General features: G+C 34.4%; 1 protein-coding gene across 1 annotated transcript in view; it reads left to right on the top strand.

Moving 5' to 3' along the window:
- The first annotated feature begins 430 nt into the window (after positions 1-430).
- Positions 431-20,105, top strand: part of LOC115439768 (pyruvate dehydrogenase (acetyl-transferring) kinase, mitochondrial) — a 57,295-nt gene continuing 37,620 nt past the window's right edge. The window contains exon 1 of the mRNA XM_030163751.2: positions 431-916. Within this exon, the coding sequence (XP_030019611.1) occupies positions 814-916 (103 nt within the window). The 5' untranslated portion in view covers positions 431-813. The remainder of the gene's footprint in view (positions 917-20,105) is intronic.

The following is a 20,105-nucleotide window of genomic DNA, read 5'->3' as shown; positions in this document are numbered from 1 at the left end:
AGACTTTAATAATTTTAAGGTATATTTTACTTAATACTTCACAAGACCTGGCATTTAAACAGTTTATATTTTAATTTGGAAATATTTTTATTTATGTCTCTAGTATCAATTACTTTCTATATTTTCAAATAATGCGTGGACATGGACAGAAACAATACTTGTCAATTAGTTAAATTAAATGATCTAATTAATAATATATTTAATTGAGCTGAAGCTCTTTTTCGTAAATTTAGTTAATTCAATGTGATCTAACTTTTTTTTTAAAAGTAGAGTGGGAAAGTGGCAACACTTCTAAATTTTTAAGAAAGCATGTGTCAGCTTGACACTTCCTTCAAATTCTATATTTACCTCTGAATTCAGATGCCATTCCGAGTGTATAAACCCGGTATTATGAGGTGTCTGTTTTTAAACATGTTTTGAATTTCTATAAATGTATAAAAAAAAACAATATATTTTTATTAGTCACGTTCGTAGTTTACAAAACCAATTATATTATTTTAGTTCTTATAAAATTTTTATCGTCAGAATTTCATTTCATGATACATATACAATTCCGTCCTATAAAAACAGAGTGGCGCTCGCAACACCAGTGCAGTCGAGAATTTCTGCGGTTCGAGGAGTACCTACTCGATAATTATTTTGTTCTGCGGACTTAAGTTTTTCACAGAAAATTAGAACCGGTGACGGTTGCTTTAGTATCTTTCATTATTTTAAAAGTAATCGTTATGTGTATCAACCTGTTGTGACTGTGGACTTCTTACGTGTGTATTTAACATTTATTTTCGTAGCAATTGTCAGTGAAAATCATTCAAAATGAGGTTAGCAGGAGCTATATTCACGAATGTGACGAAAATGCTTGATTTCTATTCGCAATTCAACCCTTCGCCGCTGTCTATAAAGCAATTTATAGACTTTGGTAAGTGTTTAATTTTATCAATGATTTTTTAATTTCGTAATCTTGTCAATGACTTTATGTCAAGGTCAGCAATTTGACCCTATTAGAATATACATAAACATAACATGCGCAAAAGTTTATGATATTTATAAAATCTATAGATTTTATGACCTTACCAGTTTGGAGGTTTCCTCTAAGTATTGCAAGATTAGTGTATATTTACACAGAAAAACTATTTCTTCGTCATTAATGTATCGATTTTACTTGCATAATCATCACCAAACATTAAAAACAAACTTTCCATGCATATAATATAGGTATACTAAATATTCTAAATAACTTAGTTTTTTCCGACATTTCATCGGAATTTGCGTAATACCGATTTGCTTCTTTTGTCTAATGAAAATTATTTTTATGCCATAAACGAGAAACGGAATGCTGTTTATGTTATAACTTATATCACTTATTTTTAGAAGTAATAAAATAATATATATTACATTTTTTCACCTAATGTATCATTTATTTATCCATTGCTATATAATACAATTTATAAATATTGTTTGGACTGCAGCAAGAACTATAAATGTATGTCCTTGACTTTATTAACCAGTGATAATGTGTTGTGAAAAATAAAACATACTGAACAATCCCTTTGACATTGTGTGTTTATTTTACAGTTTCATTCAATATTATTTGTAATGTATAACTGAATTATTTTATTGAAATCTCTTTACCTACTGGTCTGGCAGGCAGGACTCAAGACATATTAAATAAACAAGTTCCATTGATACTTTGTATTTTTAAATGTTTTTTTTTTCATCATACATCATAAATACTATACACATTACAATTATAAATAAGTAGACCCTTATCTAACAGTTTATTTCATAAGTAATATCTATTGTAAAATGTAGTTATGAATTTATTGTTTTGTATGGAATAATAAGAGAATTTAAAACCAAATAATTTATATTTTTGGTTTCACTTCATAAATTATCAATTTATATCAGTTCACATAGTAAACAGTTTTTAAAACATTTTTGCTTCTATTAAATGATAACATGAGTTCACTAACAACACTGATTCAAATATTTAATATTAACAAGAGGTTAATTACTTAATAAATAAATGTTTGTATAATTAGTTATTCAGGCTAGGTTTATTTTGTTTTTGTGTGTGACAAAACTTACAACTAAATATTTATTCACATAATATAATATGCCAATAAAACCTATTTTAGAAATGGAATAAACTATAAAAATTATACCTTCACTATATTAATTATCTACTCATATGAATATACTTAAAATCAGAGTTGTATGATAGATAGATCTTTATTTATTGCAACATATTATTCATTATTGTTCTCAATATTAATTAGAAATGATAAAATTTATTTGGAATATTCTTCACTCACTAATTGTCAACTGACGTTATCTTATGTCTCAAGAATGTTTACTTATATATTGTGTAATATAATAATACTGCTTCGGTGGAGCAGTTGTATTATGGTTCTAATTCAGTGCTGAGGTCTTGGGTTCGATCCCCAAGGCATTCATTAATATTGGGCTTTTCTACTTGGTTGATACTGACTCTAGGCTGATGCCTGGAGTATAAAATGTGTGCCATATATGGTGTTAGGCTTGCCCCCTGTCATATCATGGTATGGAATACACGTTGCGAAAAGTGTGTGCACTAGTTGTGCCTCTGCCTACCCCTCCAGAGATAAAAAGTGTGAGTGTGTGTGTACGTGTATATATTTATGATTGTAAGAATTGGCTCTAAAATAATAACACTTTAAAGTACAATTATATAGTGATGTTTGACACTTTGTGTGCATATTATTGTCTACCACAAATATCTATAACCCTTTTCTATCCATTATTTTTTGGATGTTGTGAGCATCCCTCTTACGATTTACGTAATGGAATTAGTTGGTCTAGTGTAAAGTCTTGCAAGCATTCCTTTGGTTCAATAAAAAAAAATAGAATTATTATAAAAAAAACTATTTTAAAAAGCCAAGGGAATTTTTTTACACTGCATTTGATTTGACATGTCTATGAAACTTTCATATTTATGAAGACTATTTGGTATTTAAAAGCCATACAAAGCTTATTTCATGTCCATGATATATTAATTCCATTGATATACTTATATCAGTGGACATGTGTGTAGATACTGGTTTTCTTGTATATTTTATAGGAATAAAAAATCATTTTCTGTTTTTCATCAACAGTGTTCATTCATTATTTTGGTAAAAAAAGCAAGAGATACGTGACGAATTTTAGCAATCCGTTTAGCTCCCGCCAAATTCATGGCTGCCTTGAAGTTAGTCAATTTAACCTCCTGTCATAATAAACAAAAAGTCTCGACGCCACCTGTCACTAACTTCACCCTGCCCACAATATTAAGTCACCTGTCAAAACTTACATTCTTCCACTTGCACTTATACTACTGGTCACTATATGTGCTCGACACAACACTTTTTCACTTTGTAGAAACTATTTGACGTAGATTTACGACCAGCCGCCTGTCTGACATCGTATTTTAATCGTACGTGAAGGTATTTCCGCAATTAGACAAACGATGCTGAAATTGTCACGTATTTCAAAGGGCCACTAATGATATTGAGTGAAACCCTATAAATATCGCACAGGGACGATCGACCGAAATGTTTCGCGGCTATATGGGTCAGTGACTCATGTTGTTAATCAACATTGTGGCATTGTGTTGCTTTGTTGAAAATCGGCGGTGTGGTTTGAGCTACAGCTCAATAAGTTTTGCTGAGTGGTCAGAGGGTACCCACATGTCACAGCGACGACGCGGTGTACAAACTCCCTCAAATCTTATTTTTTTTGCTCTATTTTAAACTGGTATTAGGAGTATTAGTACGTCGTATATATGTAAGCTGTGACAAATAAATGTTTTCTTTCTTTTCTTTCATCCTACGTGATGAGTTTTCCCTTTGAGTACTAAATAGATTACTCACTCTACGCTCGAAATAAAATCCGCAATTACGTTTCAAATTTTCGGGATAGCGCCCAAGTTCCTCTGCATCGCGCGTCACTACGGCTTTAATTGTTGCAATTTGCGAATGCAAAATTCCTAGCGACCGGTTATGACGTCAATACCCTACATATTTGACTACTGGATAAGTATGACGTGTCATTTACTCAGCAACCAATATCTGTAAAAAGATTTGTGAGGTGGTGATAGTGTCAAACATGGCACGAAGACCGTTTCCATTTAAAATCAACTGACAAGTTGCCAATAATATGACACAATTTGTAGTACATGTTTCGCAGACGGCCACGGCCCTCAACAAGCAAGTAACAAACACATGCACACAGAAATATGATAGTGTCCCCATTTCATATACTGGCACACAGACAGACACTGCTTTTATTGTGTTAGATAAAATGTACGTAACAAAGCGTATCAATTATCATAGCGAATAAACAGCGTTGTTTTTGACCGATAACGCTGTTATGCTGTTATCAGTGCTTCTTTATGTAATAAATGCTACTATAATATTTTGGTTTTATAGGCGATCATGGGTCACTTTATCGTTTAATTAAGTGACCTTTCTGAAGTTGGTTCTGAGACGTGCCGCGCCGTATCTATTGACTTAAAAAAAATATTGCTAAAATTAAAACTAATAAAGTAACTAACAACATGAGAAAAAAGCAATTTTACCAATAATAATGGCAAAAGGAAGTAGGTCAGCTAAGGGCTGTCTGAGTTGTAAAATTCAGCCAGTGCTGGTTTTCAGCCACACCTGGCCTCAGAACTTCTGAACCCTGGACTTCAGGAAACTACTGCTCGCAAAGGGCGTGAGCCAGCTTGCCCTACGAAATTTATATTTGGACTTGAATTTTAAATTGGCATTATCTTCAACGAAGATCTTTTGGTGTTGAAAAAAAAGGAATCTTTCCACGACACATCCATTGCCAAAAAGAAATTACTAGCTTTATTTTTACATGCATCTAGAGATCCTATATGAAAAAATATAGTCTTCATGATGAATAGCAAAACTTTTGATTTACAAATGCTGCTCACCATTATTATCCATTGTCTACTTACTCATCATCTAGAACTCATTAAGGGATTTTTGTGGAAAATCTGGCATTTAAAGATTACTAGATAGGCATTCATCCATACATAAATAGTAAACCTGCATGCACCGAAGTGCAGAAGATATGCATATTTAATTATTCTCAATTTTTCGTTTTAAATCTACTTGTATTTATTTATTGGCTACTACGAACTCGCGCCAACGAATATCTGGATTAAGCCCGAGTCGCGATTTTAAAGCGTCTATCTTAAGTCATACATATTGATTCATAATTCAGTTCAATCTTGGCTTGTTTCAATCAGCCGTAGACAGGTGAAATGGTCACACGTTGGATTGATGATAGGCATTTTCCCAAGTGACGCGCGTATTAATGAATGTTGGCGTACTGAGTACGGTTTGGCGCGTTGCCACGTCAATCTCTAGGTCAATGTTAAAGCTTGTTAGTCTTATACGAAACCGCTCCCTGCACGTCTGATTTTATTAGAACACGGATATGACAGCATGGATATGTATAAATGATGTTTTCCTCCATTGGCCGTATCAGATGGTCTTGTAAAAGATGTTTCGCTAGTTCCTATAGTATATGCTGTATATTTTTTGCAAATACTAAATCCTAGGACTTTTATGAATCTTATATCTACGTAGAACTGTATTCCTTTGTCCTGCTATTTTATTCGGGATTTATGTTAACTTGTCTGAAGCATATAATATTTTGTATGTAATATTGCCTGTAGATGAGATCACATGATTGTAAATCTATTGGAAAGGCGTCAATGGTCCATCAATCATTTATTATATTGCTAAAGTGGTATAAAAAATATATATGACGGCGCGTTCTTTATGATTAAATGAATTATTTGATTTATTTTTGGACTTCCGGTTGTTTAGTTTTTATGGAAACAAGTATTCGCGAGAAAAGTGTCAAATTATATTATGTTTAGATATTATAAAATATTGTAATTAAAAATTAGAAGGCAAAGAGGGGACTATTTGGTCCGTGCGGGCTTGCGAGTATGGTCAGCGCCGGAAATGATTCACTTTATGCAGTAAAGTGGGAGAAATGTAGTAGTTGGGGTAGTTGGTGCCTTTATAAAGCGGTGGTGTGCGGATTGGAGGATAGTTCTATTTGTGTCGTGACGCTGACCGTATATTCGCAATTTTGCATACCTCTTGCTCGGAATTCCTGCATCAGAAGTGGGATGGACCAAGAAACGGAAAACAATAGTGAAGGATGTGTCAGCCCTATACTATGTACCGACCAAAACCAATTGAGGAATCTTTTGACACTGCAACATCGTAACATGATGGAATTAATGAAAACTTTCTTGGAGCCGAAGAAAAAGGAGAATAAAATTATTTTACCTGAATTTAATCCGGACGACCAAGAAGCGGATGCACAGGCATGGTGTAACACTGTAGAAATCTGTTTGAAAGACAACCCTTCAAATGGGAGTAAATTGATAATGCTTCTAAGCAAATCCCTGAAAAATTCGGCAGCAACATGGTTGGCACACAATAGTCATCCTGATGTTACATGGTCAGAACTGAAAAATCTTTTTCTATTTCGGTTTGATACTATTGAAACACCAGCCGCTACATTATTCAAGATTTTATCGAACAGTCCGAATGATGGAGAAAATATGTCTACATATGTGTCCCGTATTTTGAACACATTAATGACACGATGGAACAAAATGACTGTTGAGGAAGTCGCAATAAGTGTTGCATTGGCACATGTGTCGCGTACGGATGATCAAATTCGAAGAATGGCGTTTACAACAGAAATAAAATCAAGAGTCCAGCTACAACGTGAACTAATGCCGTTTGTGCACCGGAAAAGAACTCTACTACCTTCTGACAAAACTAACCAATCAAGTGATGCTAAGAAAGCACGTTCAGAACCACCACGACGATGTTATAATTGCGGAAAGATTGGCCACATATCTAGTGATTGTTTTAGCAATAAAAACAAAGATCGGAACACAATAAATCGCACAAATCCTCCACAAACGACAACCAACTCGCGGCAAGACAAGGAGACAAAACTTGTTACTTGTTACCGCTGCGGCGAGACCGGACATATAGCACCGCATTGTACTCAAAAGAAAAGAAAAACCGAAGACCACGAGGAACCCACTGTAGAGCGAAGAGTAAATGTCTGCACCATTAGGGCGGCGGAGGATCACCTTTATAATCTGGGTGAGAAGTATTCATTTTGTTTTGATTCCGGGTCTGAATGTTCATTAATTAAAGAGACCGTGGCTCAACATTTTCCGGGTGAAAGAAACTATCAATTAGTTACACTTTTAGGTATAGGAAAGTCAAACCTTCGCTGCAATACTCAAATTACAGCGACAGTTACGCTTCAAGGCTATTCTGTTGAGTTAATATTCCATGTAGTTCCTGACAGCTCATTGAGTAACGACATTTTAATAGGACGAGATTTAATTGGCTTAGGGTTTTCAGTCGAAATTTCACAGTATAAATTAACCATCAACAAATCTCAAGTTATTGCACAATGTGAGTTCGGTAAAAGTGTAATCAATTTCAATAGTATAAACACTGATGTGTCTTCCGACTCCCTCGCAGAACTAAAGAGTTTAGTTGAAAAATATTCACACTTCTTCATTGAAGGTATACCAACAGGCAAAGTTAGCTCTGGATGCCTCGAAATAAAACTTATAGATCCTAGTCGAACAGTGCAACGTCGTCCATATCGAATGAACCCCGATGAACGGGAATTAGTGCGTAAAAAAATTAAAGAACTTCTTATTGCTGGGGTTATTCGGGAAAGTTGTTCGCCCTTTGCCAGTCCAATATTATTAGTAAAAGAAGGACGGTTCCGATCGCCTCTGCGTAGATTATCGGGAGTTAAACAGTAATACTATTCCAGATAGGTACCCTTTACCTCTGATTGGCGATCAAATACAGCGCTTAGTTGGTGCCAAATATTTTACTTCCTTGGACATGGCTAGCGGCTATCACCAAATTCCCGTCCATTCCGACTCGATCGAAAAAACAGCCTTTGTGACACCTGAGGGGCAGTTTGAATATATAACAATGCCATTTGGTCTTCGAAACGCACCATCTGTCTATCAGCGAGCTATTAATAAAGCTCTTGGTAGTCTTTCAGAAACTTTTGCTGTATGCTACATTGATGATATTATAATTCCATCACGAACTATTGAAGAAGGTCTGCAAAGGTTAAATTTAGTATTAGAAGCTTTGACGAATTCCGGATTTTCTCTAAATCTAAATAAATGTGCTTTTCTTAAAACTCACGTTAACTATCTTGGATACCTGGTGACTTCTGGTGAGTTGAGACCAAATATGCGTAAAATAAATGCTTTAATCCAACTGCCTCCTCCACAAACTGCCACACAACTGAGACAATTTATTGGTCTTGCATCATATTTTCGCCAATTCATTCAAGGTTTTCTCAAATTACCGCGCCCTTTACAGACTTACAGCCCAAAAGGTAACATAAAGTGGACCCCAGAATTTGAAAACATTCGCCAAAAAATTATTACAGTTTTAACTGAAAACCAGTTTTAACTATTTTTGACCCCCAATGTCTTACTGAATTGCACACGGATGCAAGCTCTGAAGGATATGGTGCCATTCTTATGCAAAGAAAAGACGATAAACTTTCTGTTATTGAATATTATAGTCGTAGAACAACTCTTTACGAATCCAAATACCACTCATATGAACTCGAGACGTTAGCAGTAGTTAATGCAATAAAGCATTTCAAACATTATTTACAGGGTCGTAAATTTCTAGTAGTAACAGATTGCAATGCCGTTAAAGCATCTATGTCAAAAAAAGACTTAACGCCGCGCGTTCATAGGTGGTGGTGTTACCTCCAAAGCTTTGATTTCGACATTGAGTATAGACCTGGAAAACAAATGGAGCATGTAGATTTCTTATCTCGAAACCCCGTTTCCCAAATGCTTGAAACAAAAACTACTCAAAAGCAGGTTAATCTTACCGAGATAAGTGATAACTGGTTTCAAGCAGAACAGCAAAAGGATTCTGAAATAACGTCAATAATATCGAACTTGCAAAATGATTCCATCGACCAAAGTGTACGGGGAACATACGAGCTCCGACGTGGAATTTTGCACAGAAAAATTGAAAGAAATAATCGCAGTGTCTGGTTGCCTATTGTTCCTAGATCATTTCAGTGGGCTGTAATTAATCACATACATGAAAGTATTATGCACCTGGGGTGGGAGAAAACATTACAAAAAGCTTATTGTCATTATTGGTTCCCACACATGAACAAATACGTACGCAAATTTGTGGATAATTGTATTACGTGTAAGATATCAAAATCTCATTCGGGTAAAGTTCAAGCGGAATTACATCCTATTCCTAAAGTATCTACACCTTGGCATACTATTCACATAGATGCCACAGGAAAACTTCTAGCGGAAAAAATGATACTAAAGAATACGTATTCGTGATGATTGATTCATTTACAAAATATACCCTCTTGCATCATACACTTAACATTGATACTAATAGTGCCATAAAAGCTCTTAAATATATTGTTTCTCTGTTTGGTGCCCCGGCTCGCGTTATAGCTGATCAGGGGAGATGTTTTTCTAGCAAAGATTTTAAAGACTTTTGCAATTCACATGGTATTGTTCTCCACCTGATTGCTACAGGAACTAGTCGAGCTAATGGTCAGGTGGAGCGAGTGATGAGTTCTTTAAAAAACATGCTTACAGCTGTTGAAGTCGGAAATAACAAATCATGGCAAGACGCTTTGCCAGATGTACAGATTGCTTTAAACAGTACAATTAATCGAGTGACCAAGTCGAGTCCTTTAGAATTATTGATTGGGAAAGTAGCAAGACCCTCGATCTAATGACCTTAGAAGATGATACATATGAAAATATTGTAAATTTATCGGAAGCTCGTGAACGTGCAGCACATGCTATTCAAAACAGTGCAGTAACAGAAAAGAACGATTTGATAGAACTAAGGCAAGAATTAAGCATTTTAAAGAGGGTGATTTTTGTGCTTTTGGGAAAATCATGAGCGGAATCAAACCAAATTGGAAGCAAAATTTAAAGGCCCTTTTCGTGTCATTCAGTTACTTAATGGTGACAGATATTTACTTAAGGCATTGAATTCCAATAGAACATACAAATATGCTCACGATCGTTTACGTGCTATGCCGGAGTGTTATGTTCCATTGGAACTAAATACAAACTTGAAGTCCATGGATGTGCCGATGACGGCAAAAGTAAGTACCTATGTAGCTGTCTGTGTGACAAAGCTGTCTGTGTGACAAAGCTGTCTGTGTGACAAAGCTGTCTGTGTGACAAAGCTGTCTGTGTGACAAAGCTGTCTGTGTGACAAAGCTGTCTGTGTGACAAAGCTGTCTGTGTGACAAAGCTGTCTGTGTGACAAAGCTGTCTGTGTGACAAAGCTGTCTGTGTGACAAAGCTGTCCGTGTGACAAGCCCCTGTATGTAACTGCTCTGTTGGCATGACAATTATTACGTGGGATTTTTATTTTCTGTCAGTATGGCCGAGCTTGTTTAAATACAAACATAATCTTGTTGTTTTGCAGATCATTCATCCGATGAAACACACGAGGACGTGTGAAGACGCAGGAGCGTGACGGCGCGTTCTTTATGATTAAATGAATTATTTGATTTATTTTGGACTTCCGGTTGTTTAGTTTTATGGAAACAAGTATTCGCGAGAAAAGTGTCAAATTATATTATGTTTAGATATTATAAAATATTGTAATTAAAAATTAGAAGGCAAAGAGGGACTATTTGGTCCGTGCGGGCTTGCGAGTATGGTCAGCGCCGGAAATGATTCACTTTATGCAGTAAAGTGGGAGAAATGTAGTAGTTGGGGTAGTTGGTGCCTTTATAAAGCGGTGGTGTGCGGATTGGAGGATAGTTCTATTTGTGTCGTGACGCTGACCGTATATTCGCAATTTTGCATACCTCTTGCTCGGAATTCCTGCATATATTTGATTGTATTCATACACATTACTAGATCGTTTCAAGGAACTAATCTAAAACACAATAGTGTGTTATTGTTTTCATAATGTATCAAACAATATCCATTACGGATTCTGGTGTTTCGAAGATATTTCTGCGTATTGGTATACGTGACTGTGGTCAAGTTTATAACTTTACGTAAACACTAAACAGTGCCATTTTTCGGACAACGGTTTCTTCAATCAGCATTGACATTATAAAATGACTCATATAAATACATGTTCACTTGCACGTATCCATGCGATTGTATTCTGAGTTAGGTGTTGGATTTCTCAAGGGATCGCGAAAGTTTTTTAAGTACGTCTTAGGGTTAATTTTGGCATATTTGTGTCAGGTACTGATCAATTGAATTACATTAACGTTATATTTTAATTACGGTGTACGGAATATGGAGATATATATTTTAAAGCCCTTATTTTAGGAATGTTAATTAACAAACGACCTGGTTAATACTTTTTTATTAAAAAGGTTTTAAATTATTATCAATTACATTAATAGTATCTACTTGTGTGCACTCCTGTAGATTTGGAGTTCGTTCATGATTTTCAAAATCAAATCGCTAACTATAAATATTTTGAATTATTGTATGATAAGTATATTCTTTCCAACAAAATGTCGTCTCTACGTTCTATTTTTACAGTCAACATCGTATTATGTTTAAATCTAGGTCAACGGCCGTTGGTCTGTTTTTAATATTTAATATACACTAATGCACTTTGTTATTAACTTTCACCTGGAGACCTGTTGAGCGAGGTTCTTGGGTGGCAGTAACACTCCGGAACGCGAAGTATCAAATATAATGACAATCTTAAGATTAGTTTAAATGATACTCTGATTTTCATGTTTGGAAAGGTATTGATTAATAGTCTAGAATCACAATTAATTGAAAGTTATAAATAAGGATAAAATGCATGGTGTATTCCTGTGTAAACGAAATAGCTTCAGTCTTATATTATTATATATTACTTAATAAAATTCAATTAAGTATATAATAAAACGCGCGGAATTTTAAAGTGGATATTGTCTTAATTCTATACAAACATTACGATGCCATTTAATCTTTGAAAAAACACTTTGTCGTGTCATCTTAGCGGAAACTGTCATGAAAGATTTCACCTATCTCTCGAAAAACATAGGTACAAAGTACAACATTGAACACACGTTCTGTGCTATCTTGATTTAATGTGATTAGGGTTGGCACGACACCGTGGTGTTTCCGGATTGCGGCAGTTTAAGCCAAAAATATTTTTGAGGAAAGTCGTTATGTCGAATGTGTTTGGTTTTTTTTTATATTTGTTTTTATACCGACGCAACATTGTTTATATTTTATTTTAGTTCAACTAAAATATACTATCATTCACATGTGCGTCACGATTTTTTATTTATTCCGTCAGCATTGGCGATTTGTCTTAAAATTTATTAATACTAGTTATACCGTGTGTGCAAGGCCGCATCGGATATTGCTTAGACAGAACGTGTCAAACAAAAATTTTGCTGATTCTATTTTCATTTGTATCTATCCAATTGAGAAGTGATACAAAGATTTCAAATGAAGAATGCTTGAGAATTCGTCGTGTTTGTAAACAGTCTGTGAACAACTGGCGACGCTCCAAAAAAACTCTACGTAACCGGGTCTCTGATGAAATAAAATCATTGTAACTGAATGGTACTTTTATAAAAAATAAGCATGAAGTGCGTCGTTCTGTATATTATTCTTTGTTGGTGAGAGATTACTTGTTTATAATGGACAAAAAACAGTCATCGCGGTTTTGTGATGTCCCATTACGTACACAAAGTCGATCTATGTAGTCTTTTGCCTGGTCAGTGGAGTACCAACTTGAAAGCCATTTGGACCAACAAGCCAATAAATAGGCTTTTATCTTGTAAAATCCTACTTTAGTCTGTGTTGAATATAGGTGTATTATACAATGTGCTGTATTTTTTTTTTATTTCCTAAATACTTGAAACCTTAAACCAACAGCAAATTGTCACATAGTATACCACACGTAGATTTTATATTTACGGACAGGTTATCCTAGGCTTGCGTGAGATTTATTTGTCCGTAAAGGATATACTTATCAGAGGTCAAGTAAGGAGACATATTGTTTAGAAAAGTTCGTCGACAAGTACATAGTAATTATCATTAGGAGTACAATCTGACCTCCGCTAACAGGAAGTTACTACTCAGTGTTTACTGTTTACCAATAACATGTTAATATTCTAGGCACGACACCGCCTCTGTCGGGAAACGCATCCGCAAATGTTTTACAGTGCATCCTGGCTTTTCAACTAATCAATAAATTTGCAAATTATGTGCAACACTAGTTCTTCATTACGGTCCGAGAATTGAGTCACACAATAGAGTAAATACATACTGTAATTTTTGATCGGAACAATCGTCTTTTATCATTATGATTGATCTACTTCTCCAATCAGAAAATAATTAAAAACTCTTAATTAGATAACCTATAAAACTAATAAACAATATACGTGCTGATGCTTTCGTCAATCAATTTATCACTGACTAATTTATATATTTAACTAAAAAACCTATAATACTGTCGATAAGATTATGCCGATTACTTTTATCACTTAACAAGCCCGTATCCAAGACCTAAATTGCAAAATTAGTGTTTTTAATTATTAAAAAATAAACGTTATTCATTCTTACAATACCTTACCAGGCCTGCATTTCAACGTAGATGAGCATTTGTACATCAATATAGCTATACACTTAATAAAGGAAGGTATAAAATTTTCAAACTTACAATAGTAAAGTTCAAAGTACTAGGATATTATAATCTAGCACAGTCATAAACAGTGACTTGCATATTGTAAGATAAGAAAGAGAAAAATCAAGTTCCTTGTCTGCACTTCGCACCGAGAAACGGAAACGTGACTTCGTCTCGTATTTTTTCGGACACTTAAGTCTTTGTTCGTTTTATTTGTTGCAATTGGAATAGAGTATCTTTATTGATACCGTTGTTCCTTTTATCTATATTGGCGAGACAAAATACGTTGAACCTGATCGGCGTAATCTAACAATAAAAAACAAGTAAACACGAAAATCTTATTGCGTACCTCACTACAACGTAATAATATGGCTAATATCGTAGTCAGAAAATTATTTGAACAATATTACAAAGAACAATGTTTGACTGTTTTTGAGGGGATATCACCTTCACTATTCATACAAAAGTGGATAACCATTTGTGCACTTACGAAATATTGCCACACGTGGGCATGTTTAGATCGCACTTCAATACAAACATGTCATTCTATATAAAGTACATAAACAAAGGATATTGAGTGTATAACTAACACTAAACTCTTTGTTCTATTGTAAATATAAAAGGATCATGTACTGCCTAATCCGCACTATTGCCAACTTTGAAAACAATATTATCCTGATATGCAATACGTTACTATCGCCGCAGAGTCTGAAAATCTCTGAACCCTATTAATAGGTGATATCGGAATTTATGAAACTTGGATTTTGTAGTTAGGTATGAATGCTGATTTATATCAAAGCTATAAATATTTTACCGCTTGCAAACGCTCAACGATTTCGAATTAACGCAATATGACACGTATTTTAACGATCTGCAATAATTTATAATCATTACACCTACGATTGATTATCTTAAATTGGATTTAACTGGCTTCTTCTGCAAATTTGGACCGAATTAGTGTGGGAGAGAATAATTTAAGGACTTGTATTTCGTTCTCAACTCACGTACACATGCCTACTTAATATTTCAGACGAGGAGTTAAAAATTGATTGGGCTCGCACAGCAATACTTACTATATCTAAACACCAGAATATGATTCGTATCGCGTGGTCAAACAATCTCTAATTATAAGATCTATATTTACAATCTCTTAATTTTTTGTATCGAGTCCAGACACTGTTTATCCCAAGATTAATTTGATTTTGTTGGCATAGATAGATAATTATAGTAGAATAATTCCGTTCCTCGAAATATTCTTATCCCAACATTCAATATTAGTCAGCTTTCTTACCGTTTATAAATAAAGTTAAGACCTAATTGTGTGACAGAGGTTAAACGCGAGACACTTACCGGCCCTGAGTAAGGTAAGGTCGGAAGGAAGCTGTGTCCGGAACTCTTTGATAGGGTACAGCGGTGAAGTTATAAAAACTCGTGTTGTAGATGACTTGATGATTAAGTCAGGAGGAAGTTAAAATGTCGGTATATTATTAGCTAACTAACGTTTAATATGGTAAATCTGTATTGGGGTTAACGCCCTATTTCTTGCACTGGACAAAACACTTATCATACTATCACGAGAACTATACACGCAATGAAATACCATAATAATTCGTTTAGATGAGTCGCCTTTAGGGAGTAGACATTTACATTCACTGAAATAGGTAGAGCACCAACAGTTCAAATTGAATGCCTTTCCCTATAGTTAAATGTGTTTTGGTTAACATAATTTCAGCGACCATCGACCAACGCCTCTCGTTGATCGCTTCTTATTTCTTCAAGTTAATATTAGATTCTGAGTTATTAGCTACTAAAGTTACACGCAATCACGCATTTTCATCAATATGGTGTCACAAAACCCGTCATGGCCGAAGCCATGGAGCCTATAGATGTAGTTGGTGAAAGTGGTATTACTACTGTTTTTTTAGTTCCCGTTTGACCAATATTTGATTTTCGTTTAGTAGCTGCACACAAAATTCCAATGTAGCTCCAATGTTTTAGTAAAAGTGGTAGAATACTGTAGAATTTTATAAGACCAAAGAAGAAAATATCAAACAATTCTTGCCCGTTATCAATAGTTGGGTAGTTGTATAAAATTTGTTCTACTTAAAGCTGAGTTCGATTATTCTTGAGGCTGTATTCCGATTATAAAATCAATGAGCGTATCATTCTCTCTACATTGGGAACACGATCACATTAGTCCAATAACTATAATGAACTGCTAAAAATTCGTTCCTCTCTAGAGCATAAAATTGATTTCATGAACATACTGTGTTATAGTACGGGGCCAATTTATATTGAAATACAATTTTATATGTAATAAAATATTAAAGTGGGGACAATGCATTATTACGGTTTTGTATTGTTTGTATTTTATTGATTATGGACGGCATACGACGCAGTATCTAGACCTTTATTATATTTTACTTCCATGTAGTTCGCCACGTATAGATCTTAAAGGTGCCTGTTACCTTCGTTGTAAATTCCATGAGATCACGAATGATCGTTTTGGTAATTTGTTCTAGAATTAGACTTCATAACCCTGAGATATTTGAACATAACTGTTAGAGGGAGGTGTGATCGTCGCTTACATATAAGCAGATAATAAATCTCATACATTTGTTCCTCTTATAAAAGAGATTTAAATATTAAATTATATAGTCCTTACTCGGATTTGTACAGATGTAATCTAATTTTATTTGTAAGTGGAAATTTTAAATATTCCTATTTCGTTCACGGAGATATTAATCTTATGGTCACGGTAAACATGACAATAAAACCCGACTTTATGAGTGTACATAAAAATTTTAACTAAAACGCAAAATGATCGGAATATCTCGCCGAGGCCATTGCGGATATTCACGTCTGCTAAACGTAACAATCAAATAATCCAGTAATACATATTACGTAACAAATTTGTCTGTTTATCGAAGTTGAAAGTAGACCTTAGGTTTTATAGACAAAAGAAATAATAGAAGTTTTTTTTTAAAAGACTTTAAAGCTAGTTTTGATTGACTTTGACTGTACTTTGAATGACTTTAAATTCGTTAAAATTGTAGTATGTATGTAAAACATGATTTCCACGCCCAAACTTTACTTTTTATATCATTTGACTTCCTGTCTAAGTTCTTACTGATAATTAAGTTCCTTGCAAACTAGGATATATGTAAACTTGACAAAAAATACATTTTAGATTGGATTTGAACAAAAAATATAAAGTGTCCAATTGCCTGTTTTGTTATTTTCTCCAAAGGGACTGCCATAATAATAGTTAGGTATGTAGACCCTCATGCCGAACCAACTAATCTGTGGAGACGTCTAGTACTGCCCGATCGAAGCCGCGGCGAGTACCTTGTCTATACTGAATCTAACTGAAGGCCGAGCGCTCGTATGGCTAGTCATGTGACGACACATCTGGTTTCTGATGACGAAATGAAACGATCATTCACGCCGCGAATTAGCACGTTGGAGGCGTGGCACCGAACTTTATTATTGATAAAAACATTCAGCTCGCAGTCGCATTAACTAGTTAAAGGCGGATATAACCGGATCTGTCGACTTGGCGGTAGAAAAGTTAACTATATTATATTCGTAATTGATGATTTGGCCACTTGTTATCAAACTGAACTTAGGGTACTGACGAGGGTGGTAATCGGCTGCTCCTGACCTTTACGCATGCGTATTTATGCAAAAACTGAGCATGCCTTCACTCGAGTTCATGAACACTGAACGGCTTAAATGATTATATAGTTTACGATCAGTCGATTACTTTGGAGGGAGGAGGCGGAGGGGGTTTAAGCATAAATGAAAAGGTGTTTTATCGACAACATGTATCGTTACTACAATTTGATTTGTCTTTACACGTATTACCATGGTTTTCAAATGTTAGTTTATACCAAAGCGGCACCTCGATCGACTAAATTCGTGCCTCATATCAGTTATATTGCAAAAATTATATTATTTCTTCAATGTTGTTAGAAAAAATCAGTACATTAAAAAATCAGTAACAAATATATATTTGTCTACTTTTTGCTTTTTCCATAAAATACTATATTTTTTTAAAGTGTACTACATTTTTTATGCCCCGTTTTGGAAATACTTCACGGAATAAATGTTGGGAACCCTACATTCATATGATGACAATACTCTTTATTATTTGGAATACACTCGATTTACGTAACAATTTCTTTCATGTTCTCCCCGAAGACGAGCGGTGTCGAGGTCGACATTTGTAAACATTTATTATCAAATGACGTGATAATGGAAAAACGCAGTCGAGAATCTTTAAATCTCTTCGTAAATTTGGAACGTGTTGATTTTGACGAAGATATTTTGTAACTTTCCGCTCTGAATAGCAAACATTAGATCCCAAAGGACTAAAGCTATATTGCTTATGCTGGATTCTGAAAACTTAAAGGAATTTCTTTCCATTAAGTTTTCAAAATAATATTAGTAGACAAATATCGATCTCAAATAATTCTCGCCGTGCTGAATGCATAATAAAATCACCATCCACATTGCCTGTATCCGATACTGCAAATTTTAAAACCACCACAACTTTTCCGGTTGTAAACAAACCGTACCTTACTACTATCAAAAATAGAAATGAACAGTAGTCTTAACAAATAAAGTCAACATCATTATTTGTTTTAGGACTTTTTCGGTGTTAAAATAAGACTTGTTAAATAAAACAAACCTAAGAGGAGTCATAAACTCATGTCGAGTTACTGTGCAAACTTCGCTAGGGGGCACCTTTGTGATAAATTGTGATAATGTTTATTTTTTTCTTTACTCGACTGACAGTATTTACAATGCTAATTATATTTATATACTACTTTTAATTCATAAACGATAAGCTTTCAAAAAAGATTTTCCCCATAAAAGGTTTTGTTTCTGACATATTTCTCAGTTATTCTATCTTATTCCTAGTCTCCGATAAATCTAGAAACACCGGCTTCTGGTCCAATAAAATATTTTATATACTAATGAACACACACTCGATACAAAGGCCCACTGTGGTTTAAAGTGCCCTATTGTGCCCCACGATGGTGCATAAATTTATCATTAAGAAGCTAATGTTTATGCGTGTCAAGTGTCATTGTGTCATGATGTACAGACGACGTGAAAAGCTATTAAGCATTAACAATAAAAGGACAATCCTGTAATGGTTTTATAACTGTACTTTATCACTTCGTGCACTGACTGTCCAGATAGAATAAACAGGAAACTGAATATCAGGTTTTTTTATTCTAATGGCAGATTTAGAATGATTGAGATTTGATTTTTAGTAACTGTTGCTATGTTTATGGCTTCTATCTTTATAGTATTAATGGCTTCTGTTTTTCGTTATATCTATATTTCACATTTATTTGTTATTTATTACGAGATGGAATCTGCATTGGGTTCCGCTGGAAATCCGCGGTTCAGTTCATGCTGTAGTTTTAAGCTAGGCTAGATCCATTTAGATTTTTGTTTGGTTCTTTTTATTTTTTAATTTCTCTTGTATTAATGTTCTTTTAATTTCGTTCTTATTTCATTATTTGTTTTGTTTTTTATATAACGTTACTAGAACCAAATGTCTTGAAATCCAAGATAAATATGCTTTTGAGCCCCAAGTATCCGGTTGTGAATGCGATAACATTGTTGATATACTTACCAGAAAAGTCAGGGTCAACAAAATATGATTTTATTACGTGGAGCTTGGTTTCTAGAAGAACATATTTCGAAGGCCCCTATCATTAATAACAACGGTTTATCTGTGTTTTAAGGCACACGCACATTGTGACGTATTTGCACCGATAGAAATCTAGAAATTGCTGTAAGGCCATTTGCCGATAAATATTATGTTGTTTGTCAGTGTTGTTTATCAAAAGGAATTTATCTTTGTATGTCACACACGTACTCAAGGCGAAGTGCTGATTGGTCACCTGTATTGTTTTTACATCAGCCGCAAATTACTCTGTATGTCTTCTCGGGGCTCTTCTTACAAAATATTTGTGATAAGTGATAAGTACTCTCTAGAGGCTACAGGTTAGATGATTATGATATTAGGATATTCTAATTTCTAAGCATAGATGGCTAAGCTTAACATCGGCCTTCTCGTTTCTACAAACTTAAATAAAATATTATAATGTATGTATTTGCACTGTGTGAAAAAACCCGTGTTGTAAATTCACGAAATATAAACAGACGATTTATTGACATTCAAACGCGTTAATTTAGGCTACGTTTATTGACATATATTGAAAATACTTATTATTATAACACTTCGTATTAGAACGAGTATGGTAATTGTATCTTGGTAACATAACGGTGGTAAACAAGTTCTATTATTGGCTTATGGGCGTATGCTTCGTTTTTAGAATTACTAGGTTT

Source organism: Manduca sexta, chromosome 18 (genome assembly GCF_014839805.1).
Source record: "Manduca sexta isolate Smith_Timp_Sample1 chromosome 18, JHU_Msex_v1.0, whole genome shotgun sequence".
Taxonomy (NCBI): Eukaryota; Metazoa; Arthropoda; class Insecta; order Lepidoptera; family Sphingidae; genus Manduca; species Manduca sexta.
This window is presented reverse-complemented; position numbering and strand designations above follow the sequence as displayed.